This window comes from Bos indicus x Bos taurus, chromosome 21 (assembly GCF_003369695.1).
Source record: "Bos indicus x Bos taurus breed Angus x Brahman F1 hybrid chromosome 21, Bos_hybrid_MaternalHap_v2.0, whole genome shotgun sequence".
Classification (NCBI taxonomy): domain Eukaryota; kingdom Metazoa; phylum Chordata; class Mammalia; order Artiodactyla; family Bovidae; genus Bos; species Bos indicus x Bos taurus.
Window position 1 is genome coordinate 58515577 of NC_040096.1, and position 27704 is coordinate 58543280.

At 51.8% G+C, this 27704-nt stretch overlaps 1 protein-coding gene and 1 long non-coding RNA gene across 2 annotated transcripts; both read left to right on the plus strand.

Moving 5' to 3' along the window:
• The first annotated feature begins 1438 nt into the window (after nt 1–1438).
• Nucleotides 1439–3363, plus strand: LOC113879627. Its single transcript, XR_003507394.1, has 3 exons — nt 1439–1480; nt 1855–2034; nt 3057–3363. It is a non-coding gene; the product is annotated as an uncharacterized LOC113879627 (long non-coding RNA).
• A 6496-nt stretch (nt 3364–9859) lies between these two features.
• CCDC197 (coiled-coil domain containing 197) lies at nt 9860–27322 on the plus strand. The gene is given in 8 exon segments (XM_027521194.1): nt 9860–9999; nt 15050–15306; nt 16561–16643; nt 18397–18575; nt 21825–21935; nt 23125–23150; nt 23437–23887; nt 27119–27322. Coding segments are annotated over 7 exon segments (1161 nt in total). The 5' UTR covers nt 9860–9999; nt 15050–15199.
• Nucleotides 27323–27704: the final 382 nt, after the last annotated feature.

The window sequence follows — 27704 nt, forward strand, 5'->3', positions numbered from 1 at the left end:
CCATGCCTTCTGCAGCTTCGTTCTCTCTGTGCCCCATTCCCACTCCACCTGTCTGCACGTGGCTGTGTCGGACCCGCCAGGATCGGCGCTGGTCTGTCCCTTCACCCTTCGGGCAGGTTTTGTAGAGCGGCTGGTGAGAGGTTAGAGTAGGTGCTGTGTGGGTGGTCTGCTGAGGGTCTGTCTCCCCCTCCCCACTCCCCTGAAACTGCTGGGAGGCTTAGCCCCCTCGGGGCCCCAGGTTCTCAATTGCAAGTCAAGAACCATAAGGAGCACCTTCCTCATGGGGTTGAGATAAGGCTTAAATGAGAAGGTCTAGGGCAGTTTGGGGCTTCCCTGGTGGCTCAGATGGTAAAGAATTCATCTGCAGTGCGGGAGACCAGGGTTCAGTCCCTGGGTCGGGAAGATCCCCTGGAGAATGGCATGGCAACCCACTCCAGTATTCTTGTCTGGAGAATCCCATGGACAGAGGAGCCTGGAAGGCTAGAGCCCATGGGGTCACAAAGAGTCGGCACTGTTTACAACAGCCAGGACATGGAAGCAACCTAGATGTACATCGGCAGATGAATGGATAAGAAAGCTGTGGTACATGTACACCATGGAATATTACTCAGCTATTAAAAAGAATGCATTTGAATCAGCTCTAATGAGGTGGATGAAACTGGAGCCTATTATACAGAATGAAGTAAGTCAGAAAGAAAAGCACCAATACAGTATATTAATGCATATATATGGAATTTAGAAAGATGGTAACGATGACCCTATATGCGAGACAGCAAAAGAGACACAGAAATAAAGAACAGACTTCTGGACTCTGTGGGAGACGGCGAGGGTGGGATGATTTGAGAGAAGCATCAAAACATGTATATTATCATATGTGGAATAGATCGCCAGTCCAGGTTCGATGCCTGAGGCAGGGGGCTCAGGACCGGTGCACTGGGATGACCCTGAGAGATGGGATGGAGAGGGAGGTGGGAGGGAGGGTCAGGATGGGGAACACATGTAAACCCATGGCTGATTCATGTAAATTTATGGCAAAAACCACTACAGTATTGTAAGGTAATTAGGCTGCAATTAAAATAAATAAATTAATTTAAAAAAACCTAAAACTAAAAAACAAAGAGTAGGACACGACTGAGCAACTAACACACACTCAGGGCGGGGCTATGTGAAGCTCAGTGACTGTAACTATTTCTATTTTTATTCTCGAGGCACAAACTAAATGCTATGAGCCCCATCAGGAGCCAGAAGCTGCTGGGAGGTAGAACTGCTACATCTGAGCCCTGGGGAGACACAGTCTCGGGGGGCAGGGAGCAGAGGTCAGGAATTGCAGTAGGGAGAGTGAAGGGAGAGGAGTCAGGAAGAGTGGGAGAGGGGAGTAGGCCGGGAAGAAGGAGGGGAAGGGGTTAGCGTGGGGGTCAGGACCATCCAACAAAGGAGGAACAGACTGCCTTGAGTCTCTGCAGAGTTTCTAGGTGCACAGGTGGGTGTGGGGTATCCCAGGCCAAGGGTGAGGCGTGAGCCAAGGCCTGTGGCCTTGAAGCCGGTGGCCAGCTGGGCAACCACAGGAGCTGGGCCTGGCCAGAGGGCAGAGTGTGGGGAAGGGCAGACGTGGGCTGGAAGAGAAGGCAGGCGCTGGGCCAGCAGAGCTGGGCAGGCCACGCTTGAGGGCTTGGACTGTGGGGGAGACGATGGAGGGATGGTTTGGTTTCCTTTGGGGCTGCCAAGATGGGCCTTTATTCCTCCTCTGTATCGGTCCAAGGCCAGCATTTCAGGGGATGGGTAGCTTGCTTCTCAGTCAGCGACCCAGGTTCCCAGGTTGCACTGACATCCCTTAAAGTCTGGCATCACCTGCAGGTCTGGGGTGGGGCTGTCACAGGTTCCAGGATTCTGGAGTCTAGGAAGACTGAGATCAAGGTGACGGCAGACCCAGTGTCTGGTGAGGGTCCACTTCCTGGCTTGTGGGTGGCTGGCTGTCTTCTCACATGGCAAGGAGCAACTGGGGAAGTTTCTCTCCTTTCTACAGCCTAGAGCAAGGTATATGGTGGTGGTGGGGGGTGTTGGGAGGAGCAAGGGGGGAGAGATGGAGGCAGTGAGGGAGGAAGAGAGACAGAGAAAGAGGGTCTTGGTTGGGAAATACTTGAATGAAAGTTTGGGGTGGGTGCAACTCCCACTTCATTCTGGGCCTTCAGAGCTGGGGAGCAACTCCACACAGCAGAGAGAGAAGGTCATGGACCCAGGAAGGATACAGCTGAGGAGGGCATTGTAGAGGACCAGCCCTGCATATGGAGGCAGAGGTGGGTGGGGGACGACCTGCCTGCATTTCCCAGGAAGGACAGTCAGGCTCCGACTGGTGAATGGTGGGCGCTGTAGACAGTGAGCCTACTGGGGAGGGCAGGGGGCGTCCAATCTGGGTGGAGGTAGCCAACCTGGAGCAGGGGCCTTGGAGGGCAGGAGAACAGAGGTCCTGAAATTGGTAGAAGTCTTGGGAAAAGCTTTGGACGCAAAGGGCCAGAGACCCCGGTGAGCTTGGAGCCAGTTGGAGCCATGCTTTGACGGGGGGAAGGGCCCTGTGGACATCTGGCCATGTCTGCTTGGCCTGCATGTGGGGCCTCTTCCTGGAGGCCCGGGGGCCTGTATATAGCATCTGTGACTCTGCCCCATCCTGGGCAGATGCTGGGAAAGAACTCTAAATCTCATCAAGGGGACAGAGCCCAGGGCGGGTTAAGAAGCCCTGGTCTCCTGTCCACACTGTACTGACTGCTCCTTTGCTCTCAGATCCCTGCTCTGCCCTTCAGTGCCTGGCAGGCTGACCAGGGCATCACCCAAGACCCCCTGCCCTCTGGCTTTTGACAGGGTCCAGCCAATGGGAAGCCAGGTGGGCGGGACAGGGGAGTGAAGTGAAGTGAAAGTTGCTCAGTTGTATCCAACTCTTTGCGACCCTATGGACTATAGAGTCCATGGAACTCTCCAGGTCAGAATACTGGAGTGGGTAGCCTTTCCCTTCTCCAGGGGATCTTCCCAACCCAGAGATCAAACCCAGTTCTCCCTCATTGCAGGCGGGACAGGGGAGAGGTCCGGTGTTTATTTGTCCAGCTCCTCCTCTGCTTTGGGCCCGAGTTCGGCTGTGGCTCTTTGGGAGGCTTCTCACCAGGCTCCAGGTCATCATTTCCTCCCGGGGACGGTGCCAGCTTCCCACTGTTCCTGAATTCCGAGTGCCTCAGTCTGTCCTGGTACCCTTGATCCTGCCCACCTCTCTGTCCCTTCATCAGCTCCTCTTCATTCAACCTTTGGCATATGCCTGATGTATCTTATAGATAAAATACAGCATATCTAGTTAAACTTGACTTTCAGACATACAATAAATACTCCTTTAGTCAAAGTGATGTGGTTGTTTTAGTTGCCAAATCGTGTCTAATTCTTTGTGACTGCATGGACTGTAGCCCACCAGTCCCGTGTAATCCTCTGTCCATGGGATTTTCCAGGCAAGAAGATTGGAGTGGGTTGCCGTTCCCTTCTCCAGGGGATCTTCCTGACCCAGGGATTGGACCCAGGTCTCCTGCATTGGCAGTCAGATTCTTACCACTGAGCCATCAGGGAAACCCAGTCCACGTATAGCAGTCCCAATTATTTCATAAGATACACTACACAATTCCCTGCTGTTTATCTGAAATTCAAATTTAACTAGGTGCACTGTATTTTTCTTTCTAAATCTGGTGATCCCACTTACAGGGCCCCTAATTGGCGGACTAACGTGTCCCTCAGATCACAGGCATTTCCAGTCACCCCTGACTAGAAGAATAGGTTGGATTTGAAGCACTTACACTCTGCCTGCATAGACGGAGCTATCAGTTCAGTTCAGTCGCTCAGTTGTGTCCGACTCTTTGTGACTCCATGAATCGCAGCCGCCAGGCCTCCCTGTCCATCACCAACTCCCAGAATTTACCCAAACCCATGTCCATTGAGATGCTGATGCCATCCAACCGTCTCATCCTCTGTCGTCCCCTTCTCCTCCTGCCCTCAATCTTTCCCAGCATCAGGGTCTTTTCAAATGAGTCAGCTCTTCGCATCAGGTGGCCAAAGTATTGGAGTTTCAGCTTCAGCATCAGTCCCTCCAATGAACACCCAGGACTAATCTCCTTTAGGATGGACTGGTTGGATCTCCTTGAAGTCCAAGGGACTCTCAAGAGTCTTCTCCAACACCACAGTTCAAAAGAATCAATTCTTCAGCGCTCAGCCTTCTTTATAGTCCAACTCTTACATCCATACATGACCACTGGAAAAACCATAGCCATGACTAGACGGACCTTTGTTGGCAAAGTAATGTCTCTGCTTTTTAATATGCTGTCTAGGTTGGTCATAACTTTCCTTCCAAGGAGCAAATGTCTTTTAATTTCATGGCTGCAATCACCATCTGCAGTGATTTTGGAGCCCAGAAAAATAAAGTCAGCCACTGTGTCCACGGTTTCCCCATCTATTTGCCATGAAGTGATGGGACCAGATGCCATGATCTTCATTTTCTGAATGTTGAGCTTTAAGCCAACTTTTTTACTCTCCTCTTTCATTTTCATCAAGAGGCTCTTTAGTTCTTCTTTACTTTCTGCCATAAGGTTGGAGCTATGGGCTGCTTCTTTCTCGTATTGCGGTGGCATCAAGTTTCCCTAAGGGCAAGAACACAGTCTAAAGATGAGGGGACTGACCCCGACATCTCCCCAGTTGCATAGCATCAACCCCTAAAATGCCCCCAAGACCATGCACAGAGGCCCTCCTGGTCCTGTTTCCATGAGCAGGCCCTGGCTGTCAGTAGTGACGTGGCCAAATTCTCAGACTCAGCTCTGAGCTCACAGCAGAACCCTGAGGGGGCTGGCATCTAGGACAGGACGCTTGGAGAGAGAGGGCAGGGTGTCAGATGGGTGTGAAGTTTCTCAGACTCGCTCCCCTGCCACCAGCTGGAGAAGATGCTCTGCCTTTCTGGGACTCCCGTGATGAGATCAGACCTACCTGGCAATGATCTTCCATTCTCAGCCCAGGATGCGGAGCCGTCATTAGATCTGCGCAGGTGACGTAATCAGGAGTGTGGCTCACTGTATTCACAGTCCTGGGGATGGGGAAACCGTGGGACCAGGTTAGAACTTGATTCTCCCTGAGCCCCTTCTTCCTAGTTTCAGAAATCCATCCTCCTTCCTCCTTGCGGCTCCAGCTTGGTCTCCTTCGCCCCATTCATCTACCACTGCCAGCATTTTTAGGGACATTGGGACACCCCCAACACCCAGAGAGCCAGCAGAAGTCATCCCAGGGGGACTCAGCCCTCACATGGGGCAGCTCATGGCACAGGGTCTGGGGGCCTCGCCTCCGAGCTGAATGATGGCATGACCGCCCAGGGTCAGGTAATCCCTGGAGAGTTTGGGAAGTGCTGAGACTCCCCCTGGTCCACTGTGAGGGGGTGGCTCTGACAGCTGGGAGCAGGTGGGGTGGGCGACCCAGAAAGAACAGGCCCTTTTTCCAGCTTGGCTGCAGAGCATTCAAGAGAGGGCCTGGCCTTAACCGGAAACGGCTGTGGACCTGAAAGTGGCACAAATTCTGGCTCTGGGAGTGGACCCACGCCAGGCAGAGTAAGAGTAATAACAGTCTCTTTCTGGGGGGGGGGGGGTCTTGTGAAAGTTGCTCAGTTGTGTGTGACTTCTTGCGACCCCATGGACTATACAGTCCATGAAATTTTCCAGGCCAGAATACTGGAATGGGCAGCCTTTCCCTTCTCCAGGGGATCTTCCCAACCCAGAGATTGAACCCGGGTCTCCCGCATTGTAGGTGGATTCTTTGCCAGCTGAGCTACAAAGGAAGCCCAAGTGTATGTGTAAATCAGCTAGTTTAATCCCCACAACTACACTTCAGGTAGGTATACATTAACCCCATTTCACAGAGGAAGAAACTGAGGCTCAGCAAGGCCAGGCAATGTGCCAAGACGGGACAGCTCGTGACTGGAGAGGAGCCACTGAGGAACGTCACATCTGCCTTCAGTGCCATGCTGAAATGTGACATCAGTCTGCTCCAACAGTCACAGCGTGGTTATGAAAACACAAGACTTCCTATGAGGAACTAGGACTTAACAAGAGACACTATGAGGAGACCTAATTGGACTCAGTGTAAGGAAGGGAAGATGTTCTGGCAGTCAGAGTGGCCCAGAGGTGGACAAGGTGACTTTGGGAGGGACGGAGTCCCTGCGATTGGATATATGCAACTGAAGAAGCTGGTCGCATTTTCTGAGACCCTGGTAATAACAGACACTGTACTCTGGGTTCTCACAGCTCCATCACACAGACACTGCTGTCCCCAATTTACAGATGAGGAAACTGAGGTCAGGAGAGATTAAGTGACGATGGTTGTGCACGTGACTGGTGGGGGAGCCGTGACTTAAAACCAAAGATGTGTGTCTCCAAAGCTGTGCTTGAACCCATACATCTATTGAGCACCTACTATGTGTCTGGTACTATTCTTCTCTGTGTATGTGCTCAGTCACTAAGTCCAGCTCTTTGGGACCCCATGGGGTGTAGCCCTCCAGCCTTCTCTGTCCATGGGAGTCTCCAGGCAAGAATGCTGTGGTGGGTTACCATTCCCTTCTCCAGGGGATCTTCCTGACCCAGAAATTGAACCGGAGTCTCCTACTTTAGCAAGCGGATTCTTTACCACTGAGCCACCTGAAAGATATACTATTCTTTTAGACACTAAGATTCCAGACGGACCATTCTTTGTCCTGGTGGACATCAGATTGCAGTGAGGAGAGAGACAACCCAGAGTAACAAGACCAAAATAGAACTGAACAAGAATGTTGTTGTTCAATCGCTAAGTCATGTCTGACTCTTTGTGACCCCATAGACGGCAGCATGCCAGGCTTCTCTGTCCTTCACTATCTCCCAGAGCTTGCTCAAACCATTGAGTCGGTGATGCCATCCAATCATCTCATCCTCTGTCGCCCCCTTCTCCTCCTGCCCTCAATCTTTCCCAGAATCAGGGTCTTTTCCAAAGTGTTGGCTCCTCACATCAGATGGCCAAAGTATTGGAGCTTCAGCTTCAGTATCAGTCCTTACAATGAATATCTAAAGTTGATTTCCTTTAGGATTGACTGGTTTGATCTCCTCACTGTCCAAAGGACTCTCAAGAGTCTTCTCCAGCACCACAATTTGAAAGCATCAATTTTTTGGTGCTCAGCCTTCTTTATGGTCCAACTCTTACATGATTACGGGAAAAACCATAGCTTTGACAATATAGACCTTTGTTGGCAAGGTGATGTCTCTGCTTTTTAATATGCTATCTAGATTTGTCATAGCTTTTCTTCCAAGGAGCAAATATTTTTTAATTTCATGGCTGCAGTCACCTTCTGCAGTGATTTTGGAGCCCAAGAAAATAAAATCTGCCACTGCTTCATTTTTTCCCCAATTTCCCCATTTTCCATTTTTTTCCCAGAACAAGAATGCAGTGAGACCAAAGGTGAGCTGAAGTCAAGAGGGTTTGAGATGGTCAGGGGAGGCCACTCTGAGAGGTGCATCTGAGCTGAGATCAAAAAGGCAAGAGGGAGAAAGTATTGATGTTATGGAGAGCTGAGAAAACAGTGCTCTTGGCAGAGGAAACCACAGGTACAAAGGCCCTGGGGTGAGCCAGGGGAAGACCAATGAGGGGAAAATGGCCGAGATAGGGGACCAGATCACTGGGGACCTGGTCCTCCAGGGTTTAATTTTCTTTTGTAATTATTGGAAGGTTTGTAAGCAGCGGTGTGCTGCAGACAACTCATGCCCACTCCTGACAATCATCTGTTAAATCTTCAGGATTTTTTGCCTGTTGTTAAACTATTAGTAGCTTGAAATCAGCCACAGTGGGAGTATTTACACCATGGAAATTGGCAAGCACCACAGGTCATGGCTTTGCACCCTGGGAAGCAGGTGGTTAAGCAGTTATCTGCATTGCACTGGTTTTAGACAGGGAAGTGGGCAGAGGGGATTTGCTCTTGAAGGAACCCTCTCTGGCTGCAGGGAGGAGACTGGCCTGCAGGAGACGGAGAAGTAGGATGCCCGCAGGGACAGTCACTGCATTGGCCCATGTCGGAGAGATGGGGGTTTGGACCGGTGTGGGCCAGTGGATGGATCCGAGTGGTTCTGAAGGCAGATCCAGTGGGCCTCGTTAAGATGACCCCATTACTGAAGCTCAGAGCAAAGAGGTGACCTGCCAATGTTACAAGGCTGGAGTGTGGAGGAGCTGTGATTGAGCCCAGGCCTTTCTGTTCCCTATACCTCAGTGTTTCCCCAGATTGCCCTGAAGACTCTTCCTGGGGAAGGTTATGTTCTAGGACAAAGAGGAAATAATTAACGGGTAACCCTCAGCCCTAGTGGGCTTCCCTGGTGGCTCAGTGGTAAGGAATGTGCCTGCCAAGCAGGAGACGTGGGTTCAATCCTCGGGTAGGAAAGATCCCCTGGAGAAAGAAAAGGGCAACCCATTCCAGTATTCTTGCCTGGGAAATCCCACTGATGGGGAAGCCTGGGGAGCTACAGTCCATGGGGTCGCAAAGAGCCGGACACAGTTTAGTGACTAAACAACTCAGCCCTCGCTTCTTGTGGTTGGAGCAGGCCCTTCCCACACCTCTTCTCGAGGGCAGTTCCTCTGAGCTGCTGTGGGGGGTGTGGGGCGTGGAGGGAGCCAAGATGTCATGGCAGAGACATTGAAAGGCCCAGCCCCCTTGATGGGCCCTGGGGCCCCGGCCAGTGCCCTGTCCTCTGTCCCAGGAGGGCCCGGAGGCCTCGGAAGGGCTGCCCCAGCTCTAGTACCCGAGACCTTCCTGGGGGGGGCGGGGCAGGTTGGGGGGACGCAGAGCAAGGATGAGGGCTGGAGCTGGGACCTCAGAGGACTGGGGTGGGAGGGAGGGTTAGGGACATACCTGAGAGTCTATCTCGGTGGGGGTGGGGAGTCTAAGCAGTGCAGGGTCTTAGCAAGATTCTGGCAGAACCGCTATGCTTGTCTGCCTCATGCTCGCTACGCCTTCACCCACACCCCGCAACTCCCCCATCCACCCGTCACCCCTCCTCACCCCCCACCAGCTACATAGACTCCCCACCCCTTCCCTGGAGCCGCCCTTGGCACCAGCCCCAGCAACAGGGCTTAGCTGCTTCAGGCCCTCCCTCTGTGAAAACTCACTCTCAGACAAGCATCCTGTGCCAGGCGGGCACTGCCACTGTTATCTGGAGGGAGCGAGAAGGGAAACTCAGGCTGGTAGAACTCCTACCAGGTGTCAGGCAGAGCTGCTTGCTTTTCTCAAAGAGTTAGAGGAAGGTTTCCCCTCATCCTCTGTCCCCAAAATATTAATCAGATCCTAAAAGCTTATTCCTATCCTTCTAGAGTTTCCTCTTTGTACACACACACACGCACTATTTTTACCAAAATGATATGCTGTTACATGTTCTATGTGGATTATTTCATTTAATCCTGGGTTGTTATTAACTCTAGTTTGCATTTCTGGAAAATGAGACTCAGAGAGGTTGTGTACTTTTCCTAAGGTCACACAGTTGGTCGAACTGCCTGGCTCCACAGCCTCACTCTCTGCGTTCTGGGCATCATCATCACCTCTGGATGCAGAAGGCCAGCTTTGTCCCTGTTGAGGGGCATTTGGGGGCTGCAGAGCAGGCAGGGCTGGAATTCTGCGCAGAGGCCTGGTCTGCCATTCCCTTCTGCTGTGCTGTGAGACTCAAGCCCTGGGGTCAAATTCCAGCCTCACTGTCCTTGTTAAAGCTTTTCAAAAGGGGATTCTATTGCTATTTAATTGTGGCTCTGCCCTTGAAGTGGGCTCCCAGCTGTCTATAATGGACAGCTTGACCTTGAATTTCTCTGTCCGGAAGCCCAAGAGATAGAGGCTTCCCTGGGAGGTCTGGAACCTGGGCTCCTCCGCAGCGGTGGAACCTTGGCACTTCCTGCCTCCCTCACCTTGATCTCCACTTTTCTGAAGTTCCTTTCAGCCCCGAGGTAAGCTCCTGACTCCTACCCTGGTCGCTGTAGGTCGCTGGAGAGGGGTGGGGGGAGGTGGGGTGGGGTGTCGGGGGGGAGGAGGGTTCAGGGCAGCTTAGTGGTCTGGAAGGAAGTGGGAGTTTAAAAACAGGTTCTGGACCCCCTAGACCGGGGTCCAAATCCCGAGCAGGACCTATGCAGTTGTGCAAGGCCTGCACTCCCAAGATTCCCAATTGGTTTTACGGCCTGCCGTCGCTGTCTTGAAATTCTTAATTTTCTGAGTAAGGGGCCCAGCTTTTTCCTGTTGCGCCGGGTCCCACAGATTGCACAGCCAGCCCTGCTACCCATTATGAGCCATGTGCCCTTGGCAAGTGACTTCTCCTCATTGATCCTTAGTTTTCTCACCTGTAAAATGGAGCCATGCTTCTACCTTTTGCAAGGATTGTGCTGAGAATTCAAAGAGAGACTCCAGGCCAAGAGCCAGGCAGCAGTAAGTCCACAGCAGGCGTCGTGCCCTGGAAATTGTGGCTGTCTTTCTATAGGGCTCTGTGGGGCCCTGCATAGTCATGTCTGACTCTTTGAGGCCCTTTGGACTGTAGCCCCCAAGGCTCCTCTGTCCATGGAATTTTCCAGGCAAGAATGCTGGGGCAGGTTGCCATTTCCTTCTCCAGGGGAATCTTCTCAACCCAGGTATTGGACCTGTGTCTCCTCTGTCTCCCACATTGCAGGCGAATGCTTTACCCTCTGAGCCATCCAGGAAGCCCCATCTGTATGGCCAGACAGGGAAAAATATCTCTGGAGCCACATGCAGTCTGTCTCCCAGTCTTGTTCACGGGTGGGACATTTCAGGCCAAAAATAAAATCCTCCCTGGGAAGTGAATGGTCCACCACCTGCGCAACCCCCCTGCCTGTGGCTGTATTGGGTCAAGTGGTTTAGGGCCCTGTGTTGCTGGGAGATGAGGTTACAGAGTAGGGTGAGCCTGGGAAGAGATGGGGGTCTGGTGAGGCTGTTCCAGCAGCTGCTTTAGCAGAAGGTGGGTCAGTCATGTGCCCTTAATAAATGAAGGCTTGACGCCCGGGGATGGGGGCACTGATGGAGCCTCCCCCAGGGCCACCTCCCTCAGTCTATATCCTTGGAGGACCCCATGTCCCAGCAAAACTCAACCTTCCAGACGCTTCTAGAATCCCAACTTCATAGCTCAGCAATTTCCCAATGGTGAGACCTTGGGCAACTTACTTAACCTCTCTGGGCCTCAGTTTCCCCATCTGCAAAATAGCAATTAAATGAGCTCCCACGTGGGAAGTGCTTACAAGTGTGCTGAAAGCATTAGACATTGCCACAGCTGGCCTGCTCGCCTCCCTTCCACTCTGAGCCCATCAGCAGGCTCTGAAATGGCAGTCTGGCCGTATCTCTCCTTTAGCTGCTTATCACCTTCAGGATAAAGCCCAAACTCCTTATTCCATCTTCTCTGAGCCTCCGTGCAGGGAGCCCTGCCCAGGGTCCATTTCCCCTTCTAGAGTCAACAGCCTCAGGATTTGCCCTGGGAAACCTTCAGCCCCCACGGCAGAGCCCATGATGTGACTGTCAGTCAAACCAAGGGGCGGGCACATGATCCAGGCTCAGCCAATTGGGCACATTCTCTAAGGACTTGGCCTCTTAAGGATGGAGAAGCTTATGGAAAGAGGTTGGAAGGATTCACTTGGGAGGTTATACCCTGAGTTCCTGCTGTCTGGATCTCCAGGGCTGCCCTGGGACCTGGTCCTCTCTGAACCTGGCTCTTCAGCCTTTCTTCTGATTCTGTGCAATCCCTCACAGCCTCTCACGGATGTGTTCTTTGTCCAGAGTGGCCCTGCCAGTTTCTGTTGCAGGCATCCCAAGGTCCTGGTGGAGATGCTCTGGATCCTGCTGGCAACTTCCCCAGACATATCCTGGCTTTGACCTTCACCTTCAGCTTTTAAGGATCCACCTACTGTCCTCACAGGGCTTCCCTTGTAGCTCAGTTGGTAAAGAATCTGCCTGCACTGCAGGCGACCTGGGTTTGATTCCTGGGTTGGGAAGATCCCCTGGAGAAGGAAATGGCAACCCACTCCAGTATTTTTACCTGAAGAATCCCATGGACAGAGGAGCCTGGCAGGCTGCAGTCCATGGGGTCGTAAGAGTCAGACGTGACTTAGCCACTAAACCTACTGTTCTCACGATCCATGTCTGCTACTGTGTGTCTCTGAACATTTGTCTCTGCCAGTCCTCCTGCAGGAATGCCCTTTCCACCTTACTTCTCCTCACTCATTCTTTTTAAAACTGAAGTATGGTTGATCTATAATGCTGTGTTTGTTCCAGGTATACAGGAAAGTGACTCAGTTATCCATATGTACCTATCTATTCTAGTTCAGATTCCCTTCCAGTAGAGGTTATTACAAGAACTGAGTCGAGTTCCCCATGCTAGACAGTAGGGCCTTGTTTAAGAGTGGGACACGACTGAGCGACTTCACTTTCACTTTTCACTTTCATGCACTGGAGAAGGAAATGGCAACCCACTCCAGTGTTCTTGCTTGGAGAATCCCAGGGACGGGGGAGCCTGGTGGGCTGCCGTCTATGGGGTCGCACAGAGTCGGACACGACTGAAGCGACTTAGCAGCAGCAGCAGCACCAGTATATATTTGTTAATCCCAAACTCCTAACTTATCTCTCCTCCTCCTTTTCCCTTTGCTAATCCTAAGTCTGTTTTCTATGTCTGAAAGTCTGTTTCTGTTTGGTAAATAGTCATTTGTATTTTTTTTTTAATTCCACATGTAAGTGATGTCTGCCATTTGTCTTTCTCTGACTTACTCTACTTGTTACAATCGCCTCTAGGTCCATCCTCATTCATTCTTATCTTCAAGAACCACCTCATACATGCGTGCTAAGTTGCTTCAGTCATGTCCGACTATTTGTGATCTTGCGACCCCATGTAGCTCGCCAGGCTCCTCTGTCCATGGGATTCTCCAGGCAAGAATACTGTAGTGGGTTGCCTTACCCTCCTCCAGGGGATCTTCCCAACCCAGGGATCCAACCCACATGTCTTATGTCTCCTGCATTGGCAGGTGGGTTCTTTACCACTACTACCAACTGGGAAGCTTAAGAACCATCTCAGACATTGTCAAAACTGGGGGGACTTCCTCCGCCCCTCCTCCACACACAAGCCCCGCCCCCAGGCCTGGCTCTGACCCTCTGGGCAGCCCCGGGGCTTCTCTCCCTTAGCACCAGCAACCCTTCATCTGAGCCCAAGGCCAGATCCAGGTCCACCTTTGTTTCTTGGTTGGTCTCAACAAATGCTTTCTGGGCTCCAGAACCATGGAGGTCAGATAGCGCCCTTGGGATCTGCTCAGGGACTCTGCCAGCTAAGACCGAACCCGTTGTCTGTGGATGAAGAGTCATGAGGGGAATGCTGAAGAGTGCAAGCTGGGGAACTGTCCCAGAATAACAACCCAGCTCCTCTGGGTTGGCTGTTGCCCCATCCTCAACCTTTGGTCCAGAGCCTGCCCCAGCCTTAGTCATAGCCCCAGCCCCTGCCCAGCTCCAGCCACAGACCCGACCTCACACCCTGCCCTCAAGCCCAGGCCTGTCTCTGCACTTGCAGAGCCCCTGCCCTACCTCGGCCTTCACTGCAGCCCCTCCTGATGCTCTCCCCGGTGAGACCCTCCCAGGCTGCCCTCTGCAGAGCCCCCGCTCTGATTGAATGGGGCCTCCAGTGGGGAAGGCCAGGCCAGATAACTGGGCAGTGAATGCAACAGGTGTATCAGAGGCAGGCACCATGCCCAGGTCCCCGCCGGTGACAGAGGCCCTGCACCAGGTAACAGGGCTGAGCATTAGGCAGGGGCAGGGCCAGGACCAGGTTTAGGTCCAGAAGTTTCCTTCTGTTCCCCCACCTCCCCTGCCCGAGGCCAGGCTTCATCCTTAGCCTTGGGGGGGGGGGGGGGGTGGTGGCAGGGGAGTGGAGGAGAGAGGGGCTGAACCCTCCATAGTTGCTGACTATCCCACCTAGGGAAGTACCCAAGCTATAGCTACCCAAAATCAGGTTAAAGGAGGCAAAAAGGGAGTCCCAGGACAAGCCAGTAGGATTTGGGAAACTTGCAAGGTAGGGTATCAAGAAAGATCAGCCTTGAAAGAAGAAGGGTAAAAATAGCCCAAGTCCACCCTACCCCCTACCCTGAGGTCACCAACGCCTCTCCAGCCCTTCCCTGAACTGAACCAGGGAGAAAAAGGCCCCCAGGAACTCAGGGAATCAGGCCCTCCACTCCACCCCCAGGTGAATCCTGCAATAGACAATGTCATGAGAACAGAAGCCAGCATTGTGACGTCATAGGTTGGCGATGGCTTTGTGCTCCCGGAGCTGTCCAGTGAGTCAGCCAGGCCCCTTCCTCCTCCCTGTGCTCATGGACCCCTGTCTGACGCTGGGGGCTGGAAAAGTTGACCAAGTAGCCCCTCCCCTTCTCACCCTGCTCCTCCCATGTGATGGCCTGGCCCAGCAGGTGGCCAATGAATGGCGTGCTTAGGGAGATTGTCTTCTTTTAGCCGTTTAGGTGAGCAGCCCAGGAACTCTTTGCAAGGCTGTGTTGTAACTGCCTGTTAATTAGGCCACCTTCCCAGCTTGACCGTGAGCTTATTCCAAGTGTCTACCTCGGTCTAGCTCTATGGACACTCAGAGTATATGATGTCAGTTAAATGCATAAATGATTGGCAGGATGGGTGGGGAGAGACAGATGACAAAGGAGCCTCCTCCCTCTGTGGGCTACTCTCTGACTCTGCCCCAGCTCTGCCCCCTTGGACTCTTTCCTAAATGCTCTTGGAAGCCAGCACCTGTTGCAAGTCCCAGGCATCTCGGCGCCCATGGGTCTTGACAGTCCCCGTTATGGTGTGACAATGTCAATGATGCCACTGCAGAATGGCACCTTTGGTTCCTCCAGAGCTGGAGGCACTGCTCAAAGGCCCCAGACTTTGAATTTAATGAAACTGAGTCCAGATCAGCCCTGCTGTACATCCTCAAGCTGGTCACAGGGGTCGCCTCTGAACCTCGGTTTCCTTTTCTAGGAAGCGAGACTGGAACCTGACTTCTGAGGACCGTCAGAAGGACTGGAAGAGAAAGCTGCTGCCTTGACTGTTGTCGTGGACACCCACCTCCTTCCTGCCTGGCCCACGCGGCCCCCATCATCCAGAGTCACCCGAGGTGGTGTGGCGGCGATGCTGGCGGCCAGGGATGCAGGCCAGGAGGCTGGCCCGAGCGATCCCGGCAACAAGGACAGGGGCCTGCAGGTGCTGTTCCAGGAACTCTGCCAACTCCAGGCCAAGTACGAGTTGTCCCAAGCCCCGCTGTGCCCCGGGCCCTGGCCCCAGGGCCACCTGCAGTGGCCTAAGCGGCTGGGACTGAGCAAAAATGCCTGAGGAGGCAATGGAAAAATTCCTCAGGGCCAGGAAATGGCCAGGGGGTGGGGGATGCCTCGAGTAAGTCAGGAGGGGTAGCTGAATTGTGAGTAGAGAGGGGTGGGGGCGCCTAACTCTCCCTCTTTGACTTCAGGCTTTGGCTGGCCCCAAGCCCCGCACAAGCTCAGTCTCCCAGCGTGAAGGAAGGGCTGTGGGTGGCCATCCCCATGCACCTGTCAACTCAGCCCTTCCAAAATCAACGTGCGAGGCTGCTGCCCTGGCTCCAAGCAGATGCCCTGGGTCCTTGCCCAGAGAGCCCCTTCCCTATCAGGCTGCCCATGAAAGCCTGAATTGGGTGCAAAAGGATGCATCTGTGAGCGATTTTTTGGAGAGAAGGTCCAACCCATCCATCATATTCTCACAGGGTTTCCAACCCCAATAATGTTTAGCACTGTGGCTTACCCCACGTGGTATTTGCAGCGGGAAAGACCGTTCTTTCTTGCATTTTTCAGGATGGTGTGGATGAGAAAATAGGGTCTGAGATGCAGAGTGGCTTGCCCTGGGGCACTCAGTGGTCACTCAGAGATACCTAACCATGGCCCTGTCTCCCTCTGCTCTCTGCCCTTAACTGCTGACCTTGAATGGGCCCAGAGCAGGAGACTCATCTTGCTTGGTGATGCCCTTGACTGTCAAGCGTGGCTGGGCAGTCCATGTGGCCGTCTCCCCTCTGGGGGCTGCTGGGGCCCCGACCTCAGATGCGCTGGGCGTTCCAGACCTGGTCCCCACCTTCCTGTGAGGAACTAGTTACGCCTGTTACACATGGCCCACCCAGGCAGAGAGGTGAAGCCCCTGGCCAGATGACTGGCTAGTGGGGGCTCAGGCCATCTGCCACCTGCTCAGCCTGCAGGAGGGGCTCCGTAGACCCCACGCCAGAAAGTTTCAGCCTTGCTCTTCCCCCCAGGTCTCCTTTCTTACGGCCTGACCACAGGCATCTATTTGACCTCTCTATGACTCAGTTTACTCAGCAGTAAAATGGGGGTGGAGAGACGCAGTCAGTGGCCCACTGATGGGGACAGTAGCCGGTCCAGCCCAGATCCACACGGCTCCAGAGACGGGCCCTTGCCAGGGGTCACGGCCTGGGGGTCTCCACACCACGTCCTCAAGTCTGGCTCACTCTACAGGCAGAGGAAGCTGAAGAGGGAGGTGGAGAAGCACAAGGTTTTTGAAGAGTATCTGATCAAGGTCCTTGAGAAAATCCCCAAGGGTACGTATGGAACTTTTGCAGAAGGCCTGTCCTCTCCGCGACCACCTCCCAGCCTGGGACCTGGGCACGTGTGGCCCCAGTGAACCTCGAGCTCACCTGCTGCATGGGAACCCACAGGCCCATTTCACTGTGGTCGAGCCAGCTTGGCCGCCAGCCATGTGACCTGTGTGGCAAGTTCTCAGCGTCTCTGTACAGTGAGGACAATGAGAGTTCTGTGGCCTGGATCACATTTCATCATCACATACTGGGTTGGCCAAAAAGTTCCCTTGGGTTTTTCTGTACCATCTTATAGAAAACCCCGAATGAACTTTCTGGCCAACCCCAAATCACAGTGCCTGACGTTCAGCTAGCACCCAGGAAATGCCAGCTATTGTTATTATCTCATTTGTCTTTGGTTTTGCTCTTAGGAGCTAAAATTACAGACATCTGCAATGGGTTTCTGTGTCTCGTTTGATCATGGTTTGTGCCAGAATCCACTGTGATCAGTGCTGGGAATTTGGTAGGAAATGGAAGGGAAGTCATAGTTACATATTTGTATTATTATCATCATATTATTATCTTTACACCATCAATAATAAAATAACTGTTATTGTTTATGAAATATTTACTCTGTGCTAAGGTATAAGTCCTCCTTACGAGGTGCCAGGGCTTCCCAGGTAGCTCAGTGGTAAAGAATCTGCCTGTCAAAGAACGAGATGCAGGAGACGCAGGTTTGATCCCTGGGTCAGGAAGATCCCCTGGAAAAGGAAATGGCAACCCAGTATTCTTGCCTGGAGAATCCCAGGGACAGTAGAGCCTGGCAGGCTACAGTCCATGGGGTTGCAAACAGTTGGATATGACTGGGTGACTGAGCATGCATACACGTAGGAGCTTCTGGGAACTGTATTACCTAGGCTCAGAGACGTTAAGGGACTCACCCAAGGTCACCCAGCCAGGAAGTGGTGGAGCTGGGTCTCAGACTTTGGTCTATCTGATTTCAGAGCCACTGTGCTAAGTGCTCTGGAGCTGTGGGAGCCCCAAGGACTCTGCCCTGGAGGTCAGGGAAGGCTTCATGGAGGAGGGGGCCACTCATGGAGCTCAAAGGTGTTCAGCAAAGGGGAACCAGCGCTGCAGGCAGAGGGAACAGCACAAACGTAGGCTGGAGCCCCGCGTGGTGTGTTTGGGGCTGGTGAGTTCCAGTGTGCTGGAACACCGGGGCCCGGCAGGGGTTGCTGGGAGGTGTGATTGGAAGGTTGAGCAGCACCAGAGAGCCTTGAGCACCGAGCCAAGGAGGGGCACAGGGCTCCAGTCCAAGCACAGGTCTTGATGTGGACCCAGCGCCCAGGGCTGCTGCCAGCAACCTCCTAGGTTGGGGCCTTCCTAGCCATGCAACCCTGTTCAACCCACCTAGAAGGAGCAAACACCAAGGCTGGGGCCTGTTCACTCAGGGCAGCCACGACCCCTGTCCTCTTCCTGCAGGCTCCCCCAGCCAGCAGTTTCTCCTGGGGGTTCCAGGGGATGGGGCAGGGCGTGGGGAGTCTCCTGCCTCGCTCGACAGTGATCCAGAATCACTCAATCCTGAATCCTTGCAGCCTTTCAAATGCTGAGGCTTCTCCTGAAGGGACAGGAGGTGTGGGTGATGGAGCCTTCTCAACTCTGAGGCTCCAGCTGACAGCAGCAGTTCCCCACCACCACCCTGTGAGCATCACTGCAGGGGGCAGGCAGGGGCTGGGCATTCTGTGCCCACCCATCCTGCCACGCACTGTCTCCGTAGGCTACAACCAAGGGGAGGAGCCGGAAGAAACCCCGGTGGCAGCCATGGTGGAGCACTACGGGAAGCTCTTCGCAGTCAGCCAGGACATCCAGAAGCGTCTCAAGGCCTTCCTCGAGATGAACTAGGCCGTCCACAAGAGCCTGGAGTCTCTAGAGGAGGGTCACAGGGCTCTGATCCTGGTAACAGCTGCCTGAAGCCTGGCTCATCCCCCTGGGCAGAGAACTGGGGTGTAGGCACCTACCGCTCTCTGCACCCCAGAAGAAGGCTTGGAGCAGGGGTGGGCTGCTGGGAATCTGGGTGGGGCTGTCACTCCAGAGCCTTGTTCTGAATCCCTTTCCCTCCGCTTCTGCTGGGTGTGTCCCCTGGAAAACTCAGTTTATACTTAAAAAGTAATCTTTGTGGTAGAAAAGTCAGGAGTGCTAGATTCAGACAGACTGAGTTTCAAATTCCTCTTTAGCCTCTGACTAGCTCCATGATCCTGGGCACGATCCTCTCTAAGCCTCAGTTTCTTCAACTGTGAAATGGGGGCAATACAACCTAGCTGGTAGGCAGTTGTGAGACACCGAACAGAAACTGTCTCAGAGTAAATGCCCCCAGAGGTCATCTCTCTCATATTTGGTTTATCTTCTAATAAATTCAACTTTCACCCCAAGGGATGGAAATTCCATGCAGAAGAAACTGCCCTGGCAAAGGCATGGCATGATGAATTTTTGTGCTGCAGCTGGGACCTGGGGACACGACAGGACAGAGGACAGGGACGTGGAGAGGGAGAAAACAGGAAAAGAGAGGCTGACGGGTTGGTTGATTCTTGCAAGGACCTGGCTTGGAGTTTGCAGCCAGTCTCTGCCCCCTAGTGGTAGCACTAAAAACCTACACCATTTTTTCTCTATCTCTTTTTTTCCTTTGAGGAAATGCAGTTCAATTCAGTTCAGTCGCTCAGTCGTGTTCACTCTTTGCGACCCCATGAACCGCAGCATGCCAGGCCTCCCTGTCCATCACCAACTCCGGAGTTTACCCAGACTCATGTCCATTGAGTCAGTGATGCCATCCAACCATCTCATCCTCTGTTGTCCCCTTCTCCTCCTGCCCCCAATCCCTCCCAGCATCAAGGTCTTTTCCAATGAGTCAACTCTTCACATGAGGTGGCCGAAGTATTGGTGTTTCAGCTTCAGCATCAGTCCTTCCAATGAACACCCAGGACTTTATGATGGACTGGTTGGAACTCCTTGCAGTCCAAGGATCTCTCAAGAATCTTCTCCAACATCACAGTTCAAAAGCATCAATTCTTCAGTGCTCATCTTTCTTTATAGTCCAACTCTCACATTCATACATGACTACTGGAAAAACCATAGCCTTGACTAGACAGACCTTTGTTGACAAAGTAATGTCTCTGCTTTTTAATATGCCGTCTAGGTTGGTCATAACTTTCCTTCCAAGGAGTAAGCATCTTTTAATTTCATGGCTGCAATCACCATCTGCAGTGATTTTGGAGCCCAAAAAAGTAAAGTCAGCCACTGTTTCCACTGTTTCCGCATCTATTTGCCATGAAGTGATGGGACCGGATGCCATGATCTTAGTTTTCTGAATGTTGAACTTTAAGCCAACTTTTTCACTCTCCTCTTTCACTTTCATCAAGAGGCTTTTTAGTTCCTCTTCACTTTCTGCCATAAGGGTGGTGTCATCTGCACATCTGAGGTTATTGATATTTCTCCCGGCAATCTTGATTCCAGCTTGTGCTTCATCCAGCCCAGCATTTCTCATGATGTACTCTGCATATAAGTTAAATAAGCAGGGTGACAATATACAGCCTTGACTTACTCCTTTCCTTATTTGGAACCAGTCTGTTGTTCCATGTCCAATTCTGACTGTTGCTTCCTAACCTGCATACAGGTTTCTTGAGAGGCAGGTCAGGTGGTCTGGTATTCCCATCTCTTGAAGAATTTTCCACAGGTTATTGTGATCCACACAATCAAAGGCTTTGGCATAGTCAATAAAGCAGAAATAGATGTTTTTCTGGAACTCTCTTGCTTTATCGATGATCCATCGGATGTTGGCAATTTGATCTCTGGTTCCTCTGCCTTTCGTAAAACCAGCTTGAACATCTGGAAGTTCACGGTTCACGTATTGCTGAAGCCTGGCTTGGAGAATTTTGAGCATTACTTTACTAGCGTGTGAGATGAATGCAATTGTGTGGTAGTTTGAGCAGTCTTTGGCATTGCCTTTCTTTGGGATTGGAATGAAAACTGATCTTTTCCAGTCCTGTGGCCCCTGCTGAGTTAAGGGACAGTGTGAAAAGCACTTAACATGCTTTATCTCATTCAGATGTCACACCAGCACCCCAAGGTAGGTGTTTCTATTCCTAGAGCTGAGACTAGGGGAGGTGAGTGAGGTGTGCAAGTGCAATATTGGATCCCAACTTTATTGAAAATTTTAATATTTTGCTCATCATACATTATTTTTTGCATTAACTTTGATTTTTAAAAACATCGCATTAAAATATTGATGATATTAGTTCTGAGCCAAGTGTTGCACTTTAGTCCCAGGCAGGCTATTTTTCTCATTTTCGAAGTAAGGAAACGAGGGCTCAGAAAAGTGAGGAGTCATGTATATCCTGTGTCCCCCAGCACATCCTCACGGGGCCTGGCGGGGGAGTGTGCCCAGCACAGCCTGTGCCCCAGAGGCCTTCACAGCCTTATCCCCAACCCAGGGTCCTCCCAGCAGCCCTGCAGCCGGAAGGGCCCAGACAGGTGGTTTTGCTTATGGAGAGTGAAACAGGGTTCTAGGAGCTGAGCTGGGATTCAAACCCCAGTCGGCCTGAAAAGTGAAAGTGTTTGTCACTCAGTAGAGCTTCCCTGGTGACTCCGGTTAAAGCGTCTGCCTGCAATGAGGGAAACCTGGGTTCAGTCCCTGGGTTGGGAAGATCCCCTGGAGAAGGAAATGGCAACCCACTCCAGTATTCTTGCCTGGAGAATCCCATGGACGGAGGAACTTGGTGGGCTACAGTCCACAGGGTTGCAAAGAGTCAGACACGACTGAGTGACTTCACTTTCTTACTTTCATGTCTGACTCTTTGCGACTGCATGGACTGTAGCCCGCCAGGCTCCTGTATCCATAGAATTCTCCAGTCAAGAAATACTGGAGTGGGTTGCCATGCCCTCCTCGTGGGATCGAACCTGGGTGTCCCACATTGCAGGCAAATTGTTTGCCACCTGAGCCACCAGAGAACACCTAGACATACCTTTCCCTACATCTCCTGGTGCTTTGAATGGCTCTGACTCCCCCCAGAACTTTCTGATCCCCGAACTTTTCACCCCCACTCCCATCCTCGCTCAGACCACCCTGAGCACTGAGCTCCTGGACCAGGCCCAGGGCAGATGCCCCCGGGGAGGGTCTGCTGCATCGAAGTGACCCAGCCACCCTCACCGCAGCGCCTCAAGATCCGGCTGTGCCAGCTGCAGAGGAGGTGTCACCGCAAGCAGGAGCAGTGGCAGCAGCTGGAACATGGATTCACCCTCCAGAAAGACGTGGGCAGCTGTGAGGTGAGCTCAGTCTGCTGGGTGGGTGGGGGTGGGGCAAGGGCTGGGGGCTGCTGTCTCCTCCATAATATCAGCCCTCAACACACACACACACACACACACACACACACACACACACACCACTTACCCACTTCTCCCTCACGGCTTGTTGTTGTCGTTCAGTTGCCAAGTTGTATCTGACTCTTTGTGACCCCATGGACTGCAGCATGCCACTCTTCCCTGTCCTTCACCATTTCCCAGGGTTTGCCCAAGTTCATGCCCATCCAGTCGCTGATGCCATTCATCCATCTCTTCCTCTGTCTTCCCCTCCTCCTCCTGCCTTCAGTCTTTCGCAGAATCAGGGTCTTTACTAATAAGTCAGTTCTTCGCATCAGGTGGCCAGACTAGAGGAGCTTCAGCTTCAGCATCAGTCTTTCCAGTAACTCTTCAGGGTTGATTTCCTTTAGGATTGACTGCTCTGATTTGGTGGCTATTAGTTTTCAAAGGGCTTCTCTAAGATGAGGCAGATGCTGAGGCCACAGGCTGTTAAGGTAGCTGGGATGCCCCCATTCAGGCATGTGCACCCCTAAATAATGTGATTCTTATTCGTATTCTATTTCACCTTGGAGAAGAGTGATGCTCAGAAAGAATAAGTCAGGGCTGAAGTCAAGGGACTTGAAGCTATGGTTTTTCCAGTTCTCAGGTATGGATGTGAGAGTTGGACTATAAAGAAAGCTGAGCTCCGAAGAATTGATGCTTTTGAACTGTGGTGTTGGAGGATACTCTTGAGAGTCCTTTGGACTGCGAGGAGATGCAACCAGTCCATCCTAAAGGAAATCAGTTCTGAATATTCATTGGAAGGACTGATGCTGAAGCTGAAACTCCAACACTTTGGCCACCTGGTGTGAAGAACTGACTCATCTGAAAAGACCCTGATGCTGGGAAAGATTGAAGGCGGGAGGAGAAGGGGACGACAGAGGATGAGATGGTTGGATGGCATCACTGACTCAGTGGACATGAGTTTGAGTAAGCTCCGGGAGCTAGTGATGAACAGGGAAGCCTGGTGTGCTGCAGTCCATGGGGCTGCAAAGAGTCACGACTGAGCGACTGAACTGAACTGGAGTCAGGAGCCAAGATTTCTGGGTTTAATCCTTTGAGCCTCTCTTTCCTGGGCTGGGGATTGTGCACTAGTTACCTTCTGAACACCCCCCAGGTCCTCCCCATGCCAGAGTCTGCACCGTACTAGCCTCGGGGTTTGCTGGGAGGAGGTGGGGAAGCCAGGCTGGGGAACAGGGCTGTGCTGGGCACACCCCACATGGGCAGGGTGCAGTCGGTGAATGTGGGACCTTCTCAGGCCCTATGGGAGACTAGTTTGGCAGACACGAGCATTGGAGTCCATGGGCTTCTACTCCCAGTCAAGGAGCCCTGAGGGAGAGCTGGATTGGCCGCAGTTTACAGAGCCTGTTCTGGGTCTTTCTCTTTAAGGTGGGAAGCAAGGAAGCCGCAGCTAATGATGACTCCGAAGACCTGAAGTGTGGGACTCTGGAGCTGCCCCGAGTGAGGAGCCCTGGGTTCCTTCACGTTCCCCCCGACCAAGCCCCTCCGTTGGGTGTGGACCTCAGGTGTCCCCAGCTGGGTGGACTCTCTGGAAGGCCAGTCCATCCTGTGTCCCTCTTTGCAGGGGAGGATGCTCTGGCTCCGGGGAGTGGAGGGACTCATCCCAGCCCCTTTGGGTGTGGAGCGCAGACCGAGATGAGAAGGTGGCTCCTGGCTCCAGGATGCCTATCTGGCCTGAGCAAGGTGGGGAGAGGGGGCAGGGGATTCTAGGAGGGGGCCCCAGCCTGCTCCCCTCCCTGCAGAACGAGCTGCTCAACTACGTGCAAGTGGCCATCAATGACATGGCCTGGCAGTGCTGCTCCGCTGCCCACGCCGTGCCCAGGGGCATGGGCCTCTTCTCCAAGCTTGACCTCATCCAGGTGAGGACTTGTGCTTCCCAGGCAGGCTTCGACCTGAGCCTGTCCTGGGCCTCGGCTCCTGGTGTGTCCGTGGTGAGCTGCCCTGTTGGCCCTTCCCTCCCTGGCTGCGTGGTGCCTGCATGTGTGCAGTAGGGTCTTGGGGTCTTTTTTAGCCTCTCAACAAACTTGTAGTGAGCACCTATTGGTGCTGGGTCAGAGTTGTAAAGGAAATCCTGTCCTGCCTGGTCTTAATGTGTAGTCCACTTTGTTACATCACATACACACACACAAACACATACAGGGTACACACTCATACAGATAGTCATATGGTCTCGCCAAACACCCTGCAATACCCATGAAACATACATGGACACACCTGCAAAGCAACACACCAAGATGCTCACAGGTGTGATCATATGTTTGCACGGGGAGGGATATTTCAGTGACCGAGGGAGCCTCAGTGCTCCCGATGAGCACTGATGAGCTCCCGATGAGGACCGAGGGGTCCTCGTCTTAAACTTCAGGCTCTCCTCAAGTCCGCTGAGCGTTGCCTTCTCACTGGGAGGGTCCCCACCCCCATCAGTCGTCCACACCCCCATCAGTCATAATGCTGATGCTGCAACAGTGGAGGTCAGGTCATCAGACTGGCTTCCACCAATGACAGCACACCTTGTTTTAATTTTAATAATATCTTTAATGAGACCTACTTCCAGTGCCCTAAGACTTACCCATTCAGAGAGCTCACTTCACTGTTTTCAGTACAGTCAGAACTGCACCATCATTCGCAGTATCTCATTCCTGAATCCTTTTGCCACTCCCCCCAAATAATACATTTTGTGTCTGGTTTCTTTCACTTTGCATAATGTCTTCATTATGTAAATCACTCCCTTTTATGACTGAATAATACTCCATTGTATGGACAGACCACTCTTGTTTATCCGGTAGGCAACTGATGGGCATTTGGGTTGTCTTCATTTGGCGGCTATTATAAATAATGCCTCTACTGCCCATGTTCTTTAAAAATATTTATTTATTTGGCTGCACTGAGTCTTAGTTGCAGCACAGGGGATTTTTTGATCTTCATTGCAACATGTGTGATCTTTTAAAGTTGCAGCATGTGGGATCTAGTTCCCTGACTATGGATCAAACCTGGGCCCCCTGCCTTGGGAGTTCGAGTCTTAGCCGTTGAACCACGAAGAAAGTACCCACGGCCACGTACTTGTGTGGACATAACTTTTTCAGTTATCTTGGGTAAACGCTTAGGAGTGGAATTTCTGGTTCACGTGGTAACTCTATGTTTAACGTTTTGAGGAACTGCCAACTGGTTTCCAAAGTGGCTGTGTAATTTTACAATCCTGTGAACAAAGTATGAGGGGTCCAGTTTCTTCATATCCTTGTTAACACTCGATGGTCTGTTTCTGATAGTTTAGCCATCCTAGTGGATATAAAGTGGTATCTCATTGTGATTTTGATTTTAATCTCTCTGATGATGAATAATGTGCAATATAAACATGTGTTTATTGCCCATTTGCGTATCTTCTTTGGAGAAATGTCTACTCAGATCCTTTTCCCATTTTTTAAACTGGATTATTTGTCTTTTTTACTGTTGAGTTGTAAATATTCTTTACATACTCTGAATATAAGTTCCTTATCAAATATATTACTTGAAAATATTTTCTCTCATTCTACTGGTTGTCTATTCGCTTTGATGATGTCTTTTAGAGCACAAAGATTTCAATTTTGATGAAATCCAATGTATACATTTTTATTTTAGTTACTTGTGCTTTATGCATCATATCTAAGAAACTATTGCCTAATCCAAGGTCATGAAGATTTATATCTAAGTTTTCTTGTAAGATATTTGTAGTTTTAGGTTTGTGATGTAATTTTAGTTAATTTTTGTATATGGTATCAGATGGGGGTCCAATTTCATTATTTTGTGTAAGGATATTCAATTGTCCTGTTACCATTTGCTGAAAGGACTACTCTTTCCTCATTGAATTGTCTCCTCATCCTCATCAAAAATCAATTGGCTGCAGATGTGAAGGTTTATTTTTGGACTCTTAATCCTATTGCATTGGTCCTCACATCTGTCCTTAGCCAATACCACACTGTCTGGATCATTGTAGCTTTGTAGTAAGTTTTATAATCAGGAAGTGAGTCTTCCAGCTTTGTTCTTCCTTTTTTTTTTTTGAGGTTATTTGACTCTTGTAACAGCATGTCTTGTATTGTGCGTGTAATTTCAACATCTAGGTGGGGTTCAGACTCAGTGGCACCACAAGGACCGTCCTTTCCACCCTCCTCTATTTCCTCTTCAGCACTGGCTTCATCCTAAGCCGTCACTTGCTTTCCTCGTTCATGGCAGGTTCAGTGGAGTAGTTTGAATTCAGGATTGTTAGTGCCTCTGGGACCTGTTGCTGCCTGCTAAGTTGCTTCAGTCGTGTCCAACTCTTTGCAACTCAGTGGACTGTAGCCCACCAAGATCCTCTGTCCATGGGATTTATCAGGACACTGGCAGGGGGTAGGGTGGCGGGCAAGACCCATGGCCTGTGTTGTCCAGCAGTGAGTGAGGCTGCGTCTTAATTGAGAAGAACTTCTCACAAGAGTGTCATGGGCAGTATCAGGGCCACCTGCTCCGTGGCACAGCTCACACTGAATGCCATGTATTTGGCATCCCCTGGGGTGTAGCTCCTTCATGTTGGACACGAATGAACATTTGAGAAAGGGCTTATTTGCCCTTATATTCACAGTGTATTAATTTCATCTTCTTCCCAAGAAAAAGGAGGAAATTACCCAGAGATGTCAAGGGGTCCCAAGGATCCCCCTCAACAATCAAGCCAGTCAAGACTTACAGTCACACTCTTATGCCTGAGAAAGAGATAGAGGTAGAGGAAATAACGGTAACCAGGCCCTTAAGAAATGAGTGCCCCTCAGAGAGAGAGGCTGTGGGCAGTCAGGGTGGGCTTCTTGGAGGAAGTGGTAAGAAGAGGCAACCCCATTCAGGAAGCCTCACGAGGACCTGGACTCAGCCATCCACCTCTGCCACTGCTGGGCTGTGTCGTTTCAGGAAAACCACTTAACCTCTCTGAACCCCAGTTTGCTCACTTGCCAATTGGCATTGATACCACATCCTTGTTGGGGACCTTTGTGAAAGGACGTGCAGGTCAACCTTTGATGGTGGTTTGGTGTCTGGGAAGTGGTGTCCAGGGGCCGGTGCCCAGTCAGGTGCCAGAGATTTCTGTTTCCTTCCAGGAATTCATGTTGGACAAAATGGAGACTGTGAGATTCATCTCACTGCTCACGGGACCCATCGTGTGCTGGACAGCAAACAATCCCAACAACCAGGGCCTCAGAAGCTACCCCAGGCCCTTCAGGAAACATTCAGTGAGTGAAGACTCAACCCCCAGGAACCTCTTCCCCAGCACCCAGACTTCAGAGTGCTTCAACCTAAGCTGAGGCAGCCTGGGGCCTCCAGGCTGCCAGCATCACGACCAAATCCCCACCTGCTTGGCCTCTTTTCTTCACCCACTTGGGCTCCTGGGATTGAGGGGGTGGGGCAGGGAGGGGGTGGCCAGCAGGTGGGGGCGGGGCAGTGAGAGAGCAGAATTGGATCCTGAGGCCAGAAGGGGCTGAGGGGGCACTGTTCCCCATATTTGGGGACTGATAGGGATCAAAGTGCAGCTTCCCTGGTAGCTCAGCTGGTAAAGAATCCACCTGCAATACAGGTCGGGAAGATACCCTGGAGAAGGGACAGGCTACCCACTCCAGTATTCTTGGGCTTCCCTGGTGCCTCAGATGGTCGAGAATCCGCCTGCAATGTGGGAGACCTGGGTTCGAT